At 41.2% G+C, this 12844-nt stretch overlaps 1 protein-coding gene across 18 annotated transcripts in view; it reads left to right on the top strand.

Annotated features, from left to right (window-relative positions):
- Positions 1-12844, top strand: part of ZFHX4 (zinc finger homeobox 4) — a 201753-nt gene that overhangs the window by 33155 nt on the left and 155754 nt on the right. For 17 of the 18 annotated variants that reach the window (XR_013234077.1, XM_077352086.1, XM_077352091.1 and 14 more), the window contains exon 3: positions 1287-1789. Coding sequence is in view for 17 of the 18 variants with exons in the window: in XM_077352086.1 (XP_077208201.1) it covers positions 1287-1789 (503 nt within the window). In the remaining variant the exon portion in view is untranslated. The remainder of the gene's footprint in view (positions 1-1286; positions 1790-12844) is intronic. The other variant, XM_077352098.1, reaches the window with a different exon arrangement.

The following is a 12844-nucleotide window of genomic DNA, read 5'->3' as shown; positions in this document are numbered from 1 at the left end:
ATAATGTGATGATAATCATAGTGGCTGCTTTTATAGTTTTAGTACAGTTATCTCCTTGAATGGTTTACTCCGCTAAATCCACAACAGCATAGTCTCTATAGAATATACGAATGGGGATACTGTTAGCTTAGTTAAAGGGAGGGCGGGGGTGGGGTGGGCTTAGGGAACTCACATGCTTCACCTGCTTAATCCCTTCCCTAGATTCTTGTCTGTTTATAGTCATATGCTGTTCTTTGCCCGTGAGTCCTGAAACAAACATCTTCCACTCACACACACGCATGCATATGAGAGTAAAGAAAAAATAGAAAATAGTTTTCTGACATTTTATTGTTTGCAAACATCACAAATGCATTTTTTTTGTGACAGTAATCTCTCTTTTGGTAATAACTTCTGCCTACCCCAGAGGTGTAACTGAGATAGTTGTATCACAAGTTCACTTATAACTATCGTGCCATGAATATAATAATCATATTGATCTGCATGATAAGTGGATAGTTATTAAACACGTAAGAAATAATGAAACTTAGAAAGTACATAATTTGTTGAAAGCACCTCATCTACATTAGTTCAGTAATCTTAACAAGAAATCATGTAGGGGAGCCAGCATTATTATTGCCATAATTCAGATTGTGGGTTGCCTAAGGTCACCTCACAGATTCATGATTGAGGTGACTTTTGTATCAGGGACTCCTAGCTGCTACTTAGCACTGCATCCACCAGCAATTTGTGATGCCTTAAAACAGGAGTATGCGATTAACTAGAACCAAGACCAAGGTTTATGCTGTTTCTCAGGAACAGTTTTCATATCAATGCAATATACTATATTATTTGAACGTAGTTGATAACAGACAAGTCCACATCTACCTGATTCCTGTTTTTTTGTATGTGTATGTACATGTCATATATAAAACAATTAGCAGCATTTAAAGGATATAATGAAGCTACAATTAGTATAGTGTGTTAATCTAAGCTTTTAAATTGCAAAAGCCTTGCTGTTTTGTTATGTTATTGATCAACTCTCATGCCTTTGAAAATACAAATTCCAGAATGACATCATGCCCAGTAGGAGTAATTAAAGCTATCTGATGAGGGAATTTAGAAGTTGAAAGGGATGATTGTAATTGATCCTGATTCAATCCTATTACAGCTTTTTTATAGTTTAAGCTCTAGAGAAAGCAAGCCCCTTCTCAAGGCTTTATTTTATAGATTCCTTTGTATGTGTGTGTATGTGTTTGCACTCTATGCTTTCTGGTTTCTACTTTCCCTCTTAATTTTTTTCCCTGTAGTAAATAATGAGCTGCCACCTGAAATCCGGCTTGCCAGTGGTCAGCTAATGGGTGATGACCTGTCCCTCCTTACTGCAGGAGAGCTGTCACCTTATATCAGTGACCCAGCGCTGAAGCTATTCCAGTGTGCTGTTTGCAACAAATTCACCTCTGACAGCCTGGAGGCCCTAAGTGTGCATGTGAGCAATGAACGATCTCTCCCCGAAGAGGAGTGGAGGGCTGTAATTGGAGACATCTACCAATGCAAGCTCTGTAACTACAACACGCAGCTCAAAGCCAACTTCCAGCTCCACTGCAAGACTGACAAACACATGCAGAAATATCAACTGGTGGCTCACATTAAAGAAGGAGGCAAAACTAATGAGTGGAGGCTGAAGTGCATTGCCATTGGCAACCCTGTTCACCTCAAATGTAACGCCTGTGACTACTACACCAACAGTGTGGATAAATTGCGCTTACACGCCACCAATCACAGGCATGAGGCAGCCCTGAAACTTTACAAGGTAAGCATCCACCAGCAATTTAAATTGGCCTACGAATGGGAGAAAGTTTGAAATGCTAGCAGTATGAAGTGTTAAGTAATCTGCAGATTGAATATATTCATAGTCAAATCAGCGACAACAGTGATGGGCTCATGAGAAATGCTCATGAGAAAGTTTTGTTGCTTTACTTACAGCTCACTTAGCTGTGCCTTTCTTTGAAATTCTTAATTCCAAAACAAAAGTGATGCAACTAAAGTTGTTTACGGATGAGTGAATTTTCAGTCTGTTTTGACGTACCCGCTAACTTTTAACTGACAGCCTTTCTGGATATTTGAAGTAATGATGATTATCCCATGTTTTGTACAATGAAGAGGGTGTTTTCTTGACAGTGAGGAACTGTAAATGATTCCAACCAAAGTGTGCAACTTTAATGTGTATGGCAAACACAGACTCATACACCACATTTTTACCATGAACATTCAGAAGTAAACTTTGTCATCTTTTGGGTGACCATTCTTTTAGAAGTCAGTAATGATTTATTTTTTTAGCAGTGTGACAGTGTGGTACAGACTGATGTTAGCATAATGGTCAATGTATTTTTATCTGGCTTGGAAAAACTTATGCTGGGTGTATGTGGGAATGACGACTAACATTTATGCTCCCCCACAAGCTGTGACTTTTTCCAGACCTTAATTACTAGATAGGATTTGTAAAGTGCCTTGATATTCTTGGTTTATACACAGATCTGTTAAGAATTCTCTCTCCTCTGATTTACAGTCCAAAGGATATTGGAAGCTATTTGTATAAACCATCTTTTAAATAGAGGTACAAACCTAATGTCTGATTTTTGTGTGCAATAAACTGTAATTATTTACAGTTAGGAAATAGTTGCTGAATAATTCTGTGTTTCCTTATATCCCACTGAAATACAGGAACGTTTTTAAAAGCTAAAACCATATAGGAATTTTGATTTTAGTGAAGATAGGCAAACTTTCCATAGTTATCTCTTCTCTGTTTAAAATAAAATATCAAAATGAAAAGCAGACACAGAGCTGATTTTGTAGTTTGCATTGTAGATGGCTAGCTGAATTACAGTATATTTAAATTCATACCTTCCTCCAGAAGAATGTTGCATTTTTTAAATATAAATGTTATCAGTTCTTTATATCAACAATGTAATCCTTTTCCTAAGGCATATAGGCTTGACCTCGTGTAAATGGACTGTCATAGGAGAATCCTAGAAGAATAAGTTAGTCTAAGGCAAAAGCTAGAAAGGTGAGAGGGAAACCAGCTGCTGTGGGTGAGACAGTTGTGCTTCTGGGTTTTGAATCAAACAAGAGACCAAATTGTCGTCTTTTTTCCTTGACAGGGATTTCTGTTCTTTTTAGCAAATACTTGGCCTTCAGCCTTTTCTTTTCGGCCCTTTGCACATTAGCTCAAGCTGGCCTTCATGTGCGTAATGGCATGCTCTGAAATGACCTCCACTTGACCCACCTAGGATGGAATGCATCTCTCCTTGCAGGCAGACTGCTGAAGGCTTTGCCCACTGCTTGCTCTTCCCCGTTGTAGGTAGAATAAAAATGTTCATTTGGTGATTCAACGTGCAGGAAGCTTTTCGTGGAAGGTGAATAGATCACAGCTTTACAGACCTACAATCTTTATGAATCTCTAAAACAATTCTGAATTTTCACATGAAGTCTGAAGTCATTTCTGTGTAACCAATGTGAAGTTTCAGCTTCTCTGATGCTTACTAGAAGAGGAGACTCTTTCATTGTCAAGCAAATGATATTAGCACTATTGTCAAATCTTTCCTTGACCCGCCCTTATTTTGAAAAATGGATCAAGGAACATTTGTTTCATATTATAAATTGTAACTAGTATACAACTCCTTTAATATGAAGATGACATGAACATGATTTAGTGGTTTAAAAAATTAGCACTCGAGGGAGTAAAAGACAGCACCGTAGATTTCCCTGTTTGTTTGCATAAGACTTTGGGTATCCCATAGGCTATTTTAAGAAGCTGTTCATGAAATGCACCTTTATAGATGTTGCCAGAACTATGTGGCATATTCTTCTAAGGCTTAACTATTGAGGGAATTAAAAAAAATTATCTTAAAGACCAATGTGATTAAGGATTCCACAAACATCATTTGGGCTAAAGCTATATAGTAGTAGCAAAATATCTGTTGAGTTGATTTTTGCAAGTTAAACTTTTTGCCTTTCTTGGGGAAGGGGGAGCAGCCCAATGAACAAGTGTTTTGGTAGTTGTAAGCACTGTGATTGAAGATCCTAGAACAAAGCTTTTCTACTTTGAGTGTGCTACATTAAAATTAAAAGATATGGAAAACTGGAAGTTAGTATTAGATAGCTGAAGCTCTAAGATCATGTTGTATTTTTGCATTGAGAAACACTCAAAACATATTACAAAACATGTGTCTTTAACATAGCCAGTCACAAATACTCTGATTCTGTTTGTTACATTGGCTAGGGCAAAGTTGCTCTCCACAGTATTCTGTTCAGAAAACCAGGATAGAAGAGGAGCTACCACATTCTGTGAAAGCCATTTTGTAGCAAGTTGTTCTCCACAGTATTCTGTTCAGAAAACCAGGATAGAAGAGGAGCTACCACATTCTGTGAAAGCCATTTTGTAGCACCTGTTCACGTAAACCAGCAATATGAGTTGATGCAATTTTCCTGCTGTTATCATTACTATTGTTATTTAATTTATAGCCTCTCACTCACAAGCTAGTTCCTTTGTGGTAGGTTACATGATAGAAAACCCCACAATAAAATCCCCAGTACATACAGTATAAACATTATCCCTCTAACCTCTCTCTTCCTGTTCAACAGGTGGGCAGGGGGTAGATGATAAGAGAGTAGCCTGTTGCTCTGCTTATCTCAGGGAGGGGCCCTCAATCTTAATTGCTGGGTTCAACCAAAGACCTGACAGAAGAGCTGTGTTTTGCAGGCCCTGAAGAACTGAGAAAGTTCCAACAGAGCCCTCAGCTCTCCTGGGAGCTCATTTCACCAGGTTGGGGCCAGGACCAAAAAGGCCGTGGTCCTGGTTGAAACCCAGGGCGTAGTCTGCACACAATAGATAATACACTTTCAATGCACTTTAGAAGTAGATTATCCTGTTCTGGGCCTATTATGCATGGAGTGGAAGGTCCGCGTTCGGGGTGGAATGGCGGCGGCTAAAATCACCAATTATGCCCGCTGCAGGTGGCAGCCGGGCGCAGAGTCAACGTATGCCGCCGAAAAAGCCGCGTTAGCAAGATGCTGAAGAAAGTGGAGCTTCCCGGGACCAGGGCGCAACCAGAAGTGGCTCCGGAATAGCCACGTGCATAATCGGATACTCTGGGTTTTGCCGCTATTGCGTTCCGTCCCGTGTGTAAGCAGTTTGTTTCGCTTCTTCCTCCTCCGCATTCTCCATGCTGCCGTTTCAGCGGCCGTGCATAATAGGCCCTGCACAGGAAAATCCAGCTGCCAAAGCACATTGAAAGTGCATTATCCTATGTATACATACTAGGCCCAGGTGTACTGACTGTGGGCCAGGGATCTCCAACAAGTGTGCACCTGCAGAGCAAAGAGCCCTGCAGATATAAGGGGTCAAGTGGTCCTGCAGATATGTGGGGCCCAGACCTCCCCTGTACAGTCCTGTTATGCACAGTATCCTTTACTCACAGGCAATAATATAGATAAGGACTAAGATCCACTTTATTATGCTGTTAGATGGGATTTCTGTCAGTAGAGTGGACCTTATTTGCTTTCCTCCTCTTAGACCCATTATGCACGGGGGGAATAACGCACATTCGGGGTGGAATGGCAGCGACTAAAATCACCGATAACGCACGGAGCCGGATGCAACTGGCCGCAGCTTTGGTGCATGCCGCCGAAAAAGCTGCGTCAGCGAAACGCGGAAGAAAGCGCAGCTTCCGGGTGATCGGGGCGCAACCAGAAGCAGCGCCGGGATCGCCACATGCATAATCGGTTACTCTGGGTTTTGCTGCCGCCACGCCCCGTCCCATGCATAACTGGTTTGTTTTGCGTCTTCCCCCTCCGCGTTTTCCATGTGACCCAAATTCGCCATTTCGGCGGCCGTGCATAATGGGCCTTACTGAAGCCCTATATGTGTTCCTCAAGGAAAAGGAGAGGAGAACCAGTTATTACATTGTCAAGGATATTTTAAGAAGATTCAGGAAGGTCTCTGGACTTGGGCCTTCATGATTACAAAGGAAGCACTAACTGGACAAAAACTTATTCCCCGGTCAGACAATATTGTGCCTTGACTGATGGCAAAATGGGAGAGGAATAATTCCTTAAAGGAAGGTGTTTGGACTCACAACAGAGTGAGCTGCACTACTTGAAGGAAAGCTGTCAAGTGCTCTGCAGAAACAGCACAAGCTTTTCTTGGGTGCAATGGCCCTCAGGAACGATGTGAAAGTGACTTACAGGGAAATCCTATACTGAGTTACCCCAGTCTAATCAATGCTGCGACCCTTTAATACAGTTCCTCATGTTGTGGTGACCTCCAACCATAAAATGATGCAAGTGTGCTTTCACAGAAATTAAACCGAAACTGACCAATGGGATGAAGATCCATTGTTCATGATTGTATATAAATAGGTTTTTTCCCCGGGTTTCTCAGTTCAGTCCTGCCTCTTATCCTGCCGAGCTGTGCCACCTCCTGGAGCTCCTGGTGGGAGACTGTGCTATGCTGGAGGCACTGCTGGAGTGGCTGGTGGCTGAGCACAGGCGCCCGCAGGAGGAGCAGCAACAGTGGCAGTGCCCCGCCCAGCCAAACTGCTTTCCCTGCCATGACCCCTGTGAAAGGTTCATTCGACCCCCAAAGCATTCCCGACCCCCAGGTTGAGAACCACTGGTCTAAACAAATGACATTGATGGACTTAGATTATAGGGACTCTTCAGAAGGTTGCACTGTTGTTATATCAGAAACTTTAGTCCTTGTTCCCTTATGTGCTCAAAAAATTGTGTAAATATGTATTTAGGGCCTCAAAATCTAGGGGGCCTCCAGCCAAGCTGTATAATATTTTTGACACTGTCATAGGCCTTTCTTACACATAATGCAATGCTCTAAACAACCTGTTAAACATGCAGGTTCGGTGAATACAGATTCAGACATTCTTCAAAAACAGCTCTCTTTATTAGCAGCGCAGCTGGTCTGGGTTCTAAAATGGCTGTCCTGGGCCAGATGGTAGAAAGGCTGTAATTGCCTACACTTCCCAGGAGACTTAGGCAAGGGAGAAGATCACATGCATTGATAGGGATGGAGAAAACCAGTTCGACTAGGAAAGGAGCTCCCTCCCTCCTTGAACCTCCAAGGGGGAAGGTTGCAAGAGCCCTTCTCCAGAGGACATCCTAGTTGCCTTAGTCCAGAGGAGCAGGGTCCGGCCTGGCTTAGCCTGACCACAAGTGAAATTGTAGGAGGCTAGGAGCAGCCAGAAAGAGTGTTTCTCCTGGAACCTCCAAAGGAGTAGGTTACAACAACCCTTCTGCAGAGAAGGCCCTGGTTGACCTAGGCCAAGGGACAGTGCCTGGCCTGGTCACACGTGAAATATGGGGAGGCTGGGAGAACAGCCAGCAAGAAGCGTCACTTCCTGAAGTGCAGGAAACAGATGGTGAGACCAGGTTTTGAATGGCAAAGTGAACCTCTTCCCTTCTTCAGTAAGGGAGTGTAGGGAAAGAGGAAAGTGTTTCTTCACTCTTTTATTTTATGCCGTGTGTGTTATTTTATCACAGGTGGTGTGCTGGTGGGATTGTTAATTTAAAAACATTAAGGTGTAAATTAGTTAAATAAACTTATTCTCCCCTGCTCAGGTAATACTAGCACATTGGGAGAGCCCAGTCAAGGAAAACAGGCAAAACTGGATGGCTGCCAGTTATCCAGGCAGGACCCAAAGTTTCAGTGTTTTAACCCCAAAACACTAGGGATCTAGCTGTCCTTCAGGGACAGTTACTCAAGTGAGTGGTGGGATTGACAAAGAAGGAGAGATAGGCCCCACCCAGGGAAGGGGTGGAAGGCCGTAATAGGGCCCACAGGCTTGGTATTAGCCAGGCAGCCAGCCCGTTCTGCCACAACATTCTTGACTCTTCCATCTTCCTTTAGTTGTGTGGGTGAGTGGGGATTTGGGGGGGGGGGCACAAATGAGCCTAGGGCCTTTCTTAATCTGGCCCTGTACTTTATATTAACAGTTAAGACTGCAGTCTTAAGGGAATTTAGAATAGGCTCAATTATTTTAGTGAGATTTATTTCCAAGTGTTGGATTTAAGATTAATATAATATATGTATGGTTGGCTAGTGAAATGATTTGCTTTTGGGGGACAGATCCTCGAACTTCCTTCCAATAACTTATGATCCTTGTCCACAAGAGGACTTCACTTAGTACAAAGCAGTCACAGCAGCCAGCTCTGTAAGAACAAATAATAAACTAGATTGCCACAATTATTTGTGGTTTAGTAGCTTGTATGAGTTTTATTTAGTATTTAGTTCCTGTTTCCCCTTACATAGTGATTTCTACTTTTAAGGGTGCTTTACAACAGCAATGAAAAGAAACTAACAAATGTATAAATACTGTTTTGATTGTTTGAATATAGATTCACAATAATTCTAATATTAGAATTGTCAATTGAATATATCACTTTACCTCTCACTCTCTAACAACAGGAAAGTTGAGTGACCTAATTCCAGTTTAAGAAGGTGAAAGGTTAGTTCAAAAGCATCATCTGCCTAACTGCTTAGCTTTAAACTGATCGATTTAATGAAAATCTGTTTTACAGATGGTGTTTTAATGTCTTTGGCAGGATTTGGGCAGCCTTAACATTAGCTGTAAGCTAGTAAACATTATTTTTTATTTGATCAGAGCAACACCTTTTCTTTTATGTTTTATGGGAGAAAGCATATGGTATATGGTATTTTGGCAGAAGACCCAAAGCAGAAAGTGTTGATGATCTTTCCATATGGATTCAAATATCTCTTTCTATTGCTGAAAGTGATTGAGGGCACAATGCTGTATTCATCTCTAACTAGTGTATTACTTTTTGAAAAAAAGCAGTCACAATAGTTGCTGAAAGTGCCTGCCTGCCAGCCTGCCTCTATTTCCATAAACAGAAGACACCGGTATGCCAAAGCCATATTTACATGGAAGTATTAATTGAACATATATAAAAGATGTGACTGAACTATGGCTTGCAAACATATTGCTTCTTAGTTGTACAGCCCAGAAAAATGAATAGAAATCGGTAAACACGTTATTACCGTGAGAGACCACCTCCCTGCCTATACCCCCAGAAGAGCTCTATGCTCCACCACTTCCAACTGGCTACGGATCCCTAGCCCTAAAGAGGCATATCGGGCCTAAACAAGAGCCAGGGTCTTTTTAGTCCTGGCCCCCACCTGGTGGAATGAGGTCTCCAAAGAGATCAGGGTCCTGCCGGAACTTCTACAATTCCACAGGACCTGCAAAAAGGAGCTCTTCCACCAGGCATTTGGTGGGGCCGACTGAGTCATCACACCTACAGGTGCCCCCAGACTGAGGGACCGAACTTACTGAGGGATTGTCAAGTTATTGTTGAAGTGCCGTTTTAATTGTTCCAGTTGATGTGTTGTTGTTATTGTTATACTGTTATATTGATTTTGATAGTGTTCTATGTGAATGTTCAAAAATGTTTTATGTAAACCGCCCAGAGCCGTAGGGAAGGGCGGTATAAATAAATAAATAAATAAATAAATAAATAAATAATAAATAAATAAATAAATATTCACCTGAGCAAAGGAAAGAAGTTGGACAGCTCTGAACTTTCTTTCTTTCTTTCTTTCTTTCTTTCTTTCTTTCTTTCTTTCTTTCTTTCTTTCTTTCTTTCTTTCTTTCTTTCTTTCTTTCTTTCTTTCTTTCTTTCTTTCTTTCTCTCTCTCTCTCTCTCTCTGTCTCTCTCTCTGTCTCTCTCTCTGTCTCTCTCTCTGTCTCTCTCTCTGTGTCTCCCCCCTCACTGGCCGATTCCACACGGGCGAAAAGGGCCAAGGGGGTGGTCATATGGAAGCAGGTCTAATCCCTGCTTCCATATTATGCAGCTGCCAGACAGGCCCCCTTACAGGCCTACCACTGATCAGGCCTGCTGCAGGGGCCAACAGGGCTTGTCCCGTGGCAGGCCCATGTGTACAGGGAAGAGCTGGGTCTTCCAGGCCCAGAGGGGATAAAACATGGCTCGGTTGGCTTTGCTACACCGCAGGGTGGACCGGGGCATTTAAACCCCCCTTGTGGTGGAACCATTCTGCTGCCGCTTTGTTTCCTGGAAGGATACATTTCAGCGCCAGAGCAGATCTGACTCTGAAATGTGTCCCCCTTGAAGACACAAAAAGCTGTAGAGCATGCAGCTCTGCAGCAATGCACTGGCATGGCCACCACTATGCAGAATCGCCCTCTCTCCTCCCATTTTACTTATTTCATTATTTCAGGGAAAGTCATTTAGCTCTGAGAGACACTTTATTTTAGGACCCATTAACCAGGAAGCACAGAGGAGTTGGCAGCTACAGTATACTCCCTTCTCCAGAAAGGCTGTGAACAAATGTGAATGTGTGTGCATGGTGAGGTGCTTGGTTTTTGTCCAGGATTTCCTCAAACCTAGATTTTGCTCTTACACGTAAACCCCTTATAAATAATCATTAACCTAATGTCCTAATGAACCCTCCTCTGCTGTTAAAGAAATGGGTAACTGCAGAGGTCAAAAGTGCTTTTTATTATTTACATTTGGCCCATAAGCTTTCCCTCTCTCTGAATATTGCTCATCTGATCCTGATTATTCTTGCAATAGTAACTTCAGGACTGATTGGTGTGACTTAAAAAGAAATCCCTAAAGAAAAAAGAATCATGCTCTATGTAGAACTGCCTTTGGAGGTGATTTGGAAACTATAGTTGGTGCAAAATGTACCAGCTCATCTATTGTCAAGCACAGGTCTCAGGAATCATATTACACTTATCTTGAGATCTTTGTGTGGGTTGCCTGTTAGTTACTAATCCAATTGAGGGTGTTGGTGTTTACCTTTAAATTCTTTCAAAACCTGGAACCTGCAGCCTTGAAAAAACGTGTCACCCAGAATGAGCTCCTGGGACAGCCTCCCTCAGCATTGCAGCTCTTGCTACTTATTCCAGACTCCACGCTGCTTGGAGCCTTTCTCTGTAGCAGTTCCAGTCCTGTGGAACAAATTATGAAGGCCATGACTCTTTTCTGAGTTTGAAGGACTGTAGGACAGAATTTTTAAAGAGAGCATTCAGTCGCCTAATACTGTTGTGTGTTTGGTTCTCACAGGCTGGGAACTCTTACAGTTAAAATGATTTCTGACCATTTTGATGCTTTGATGTTTTAAACTTGCAGCATTTTATCAGGTATTTAGTCTGTTACCAACTCTAGGATCAGGCTGTGTGGAAGAAAGGCAGGGTGATCTGTGTTTTAAATAAATACATAAATTTTACATTGATTCTCTGATCTCATATATTGATCCACTTGTTTTAAATACACAATACCTTTCTGCATAATAATTATCTTAAAGTGAGAGCCATCTGGATGATGCTGATCTTCTAATATGTTTATTTAAGGGGAGAGGGGGAAGTGTACTGTAAGCCTCTATTTTGTCAACAAATGCCTGCTACCAGGCTTCAAAAGAGCTCAGTGAAACAAAATTATTCCAAATGTATAACTTCACATGCTCAAAGCTTGAAGAACAAATGGAGCATTGACTATATTTTATAGGATGGATTTATAGTCTGTCCTTGGGTCACTTAGGGCCAAGAATTTTCACGGTCAGCTGGTTGGGCCTGCTGGCTAGCATCCTCGGCAGGAAATGTAAATACCATATAGCACCTGCTCTTCAGCTGGGTGGCTAGGACTCTTTTGCTTTTGGAAGGGAGGTGTCCCTTCCTCCTGTCTGGTACAAAGCAGAAAGCTTAATTATACTAGCCTTGCTCTGCATCTGTCATCAGTGAAGCAGAATAGGCTGTCTGGATTCTATACTGCTGTTTGTATATTTGGATTTTAAATCAGCCGGAGATATTGAATGCATCACTTGCGTCTCTTCATTTTCGATAGACAACTGGGATTTAGGTAGCTTGAAGAGTATTATTCCATCAACCAACATTTCTTATGTTTTACTCATTATTTTTGTTATGGATCAAAGTATCAGTGTGATTTTTTTTTAAAGGAATGTGTGCTAGTTATGAAATAACCAAGGGGGGGAAATCAAACCATAACACAAACTACATAATAAACAGTAAATATTCCATCCATGATACAAACTGCATTTGTTTGCTGTAATTTGTTTAGCATGCAGTGATGATACCTTGATCAGTGTAGAATTAACACAGTCACATTATTTCCATTTCAATAGTCTTCTACTAAGTTTGCAATTTAAAATCAAATATCCCAGATATGTGCCATTCCAATTATTGAACTGTCATTGTTCCAGTATGATAGTAAAAGAGGTTGGGAGATTGTGTGGTGCTTATTTGCATAAAAACCATTGTGCAAAAGGAAATTGGAATGTTTCAGTACATTCAAGAGTCAAAATATATTTTTCTTAATCTTGCTGTAGTCATTTGTTTAGATGAAGAGAGATAAACAAAAGTTATTAAATGTCACCTTTGGAAATATTTCATTTTAAATATTATTTATTTATTTTATTACATTTATATACTACCCTCCACTGAGGCTCAGGCTGGTATTAGTTTAAGATTTGTAGTCACTCCATGGTAGAAATTTCTGAAATTTCATTCCTTTAGCCAGCTGGTTATGTTAAGCAAGCATTATGCTGCTACAGTCACATAATGAGTTAATTTTGATATTTTTGCAGCAGCTTAATAATATATATACAAACATCTATACAAATATGTATTTTAGGCAGATGATTCTTTCATACTAGAATTCTTCCACACTGCTGTCCTCTTTTAAACATTATATTCAGTGCCTTGGAAAATTTTTGTGGATGAAATGTGCTTACATGGAAATATGATCTGTAAATGTTTTGCATTTATCAGTGTCTCTGCAAATACAGAGCTGCTTTTAA

The sequence above is a fragment of the Paroedura picta genome, chromosome 9 (genome assembly GCF_049243985.1).
Source record: "Paroedura picta isolate Pp20150507F chromosome 9, Ppicta_v3.0, whole genome shotgun sequence".
Lineage (NCBI taxonomy): Eukaryota > Metazoa > Chordata > Lepidosauria > Squamata > Gekkonidae > Paroedura > Paroedura picta.
Note: the sequence above shows the minus strand (reverse complement) of the source record. Positions and strands in the feature narration are given on the sequence as shown.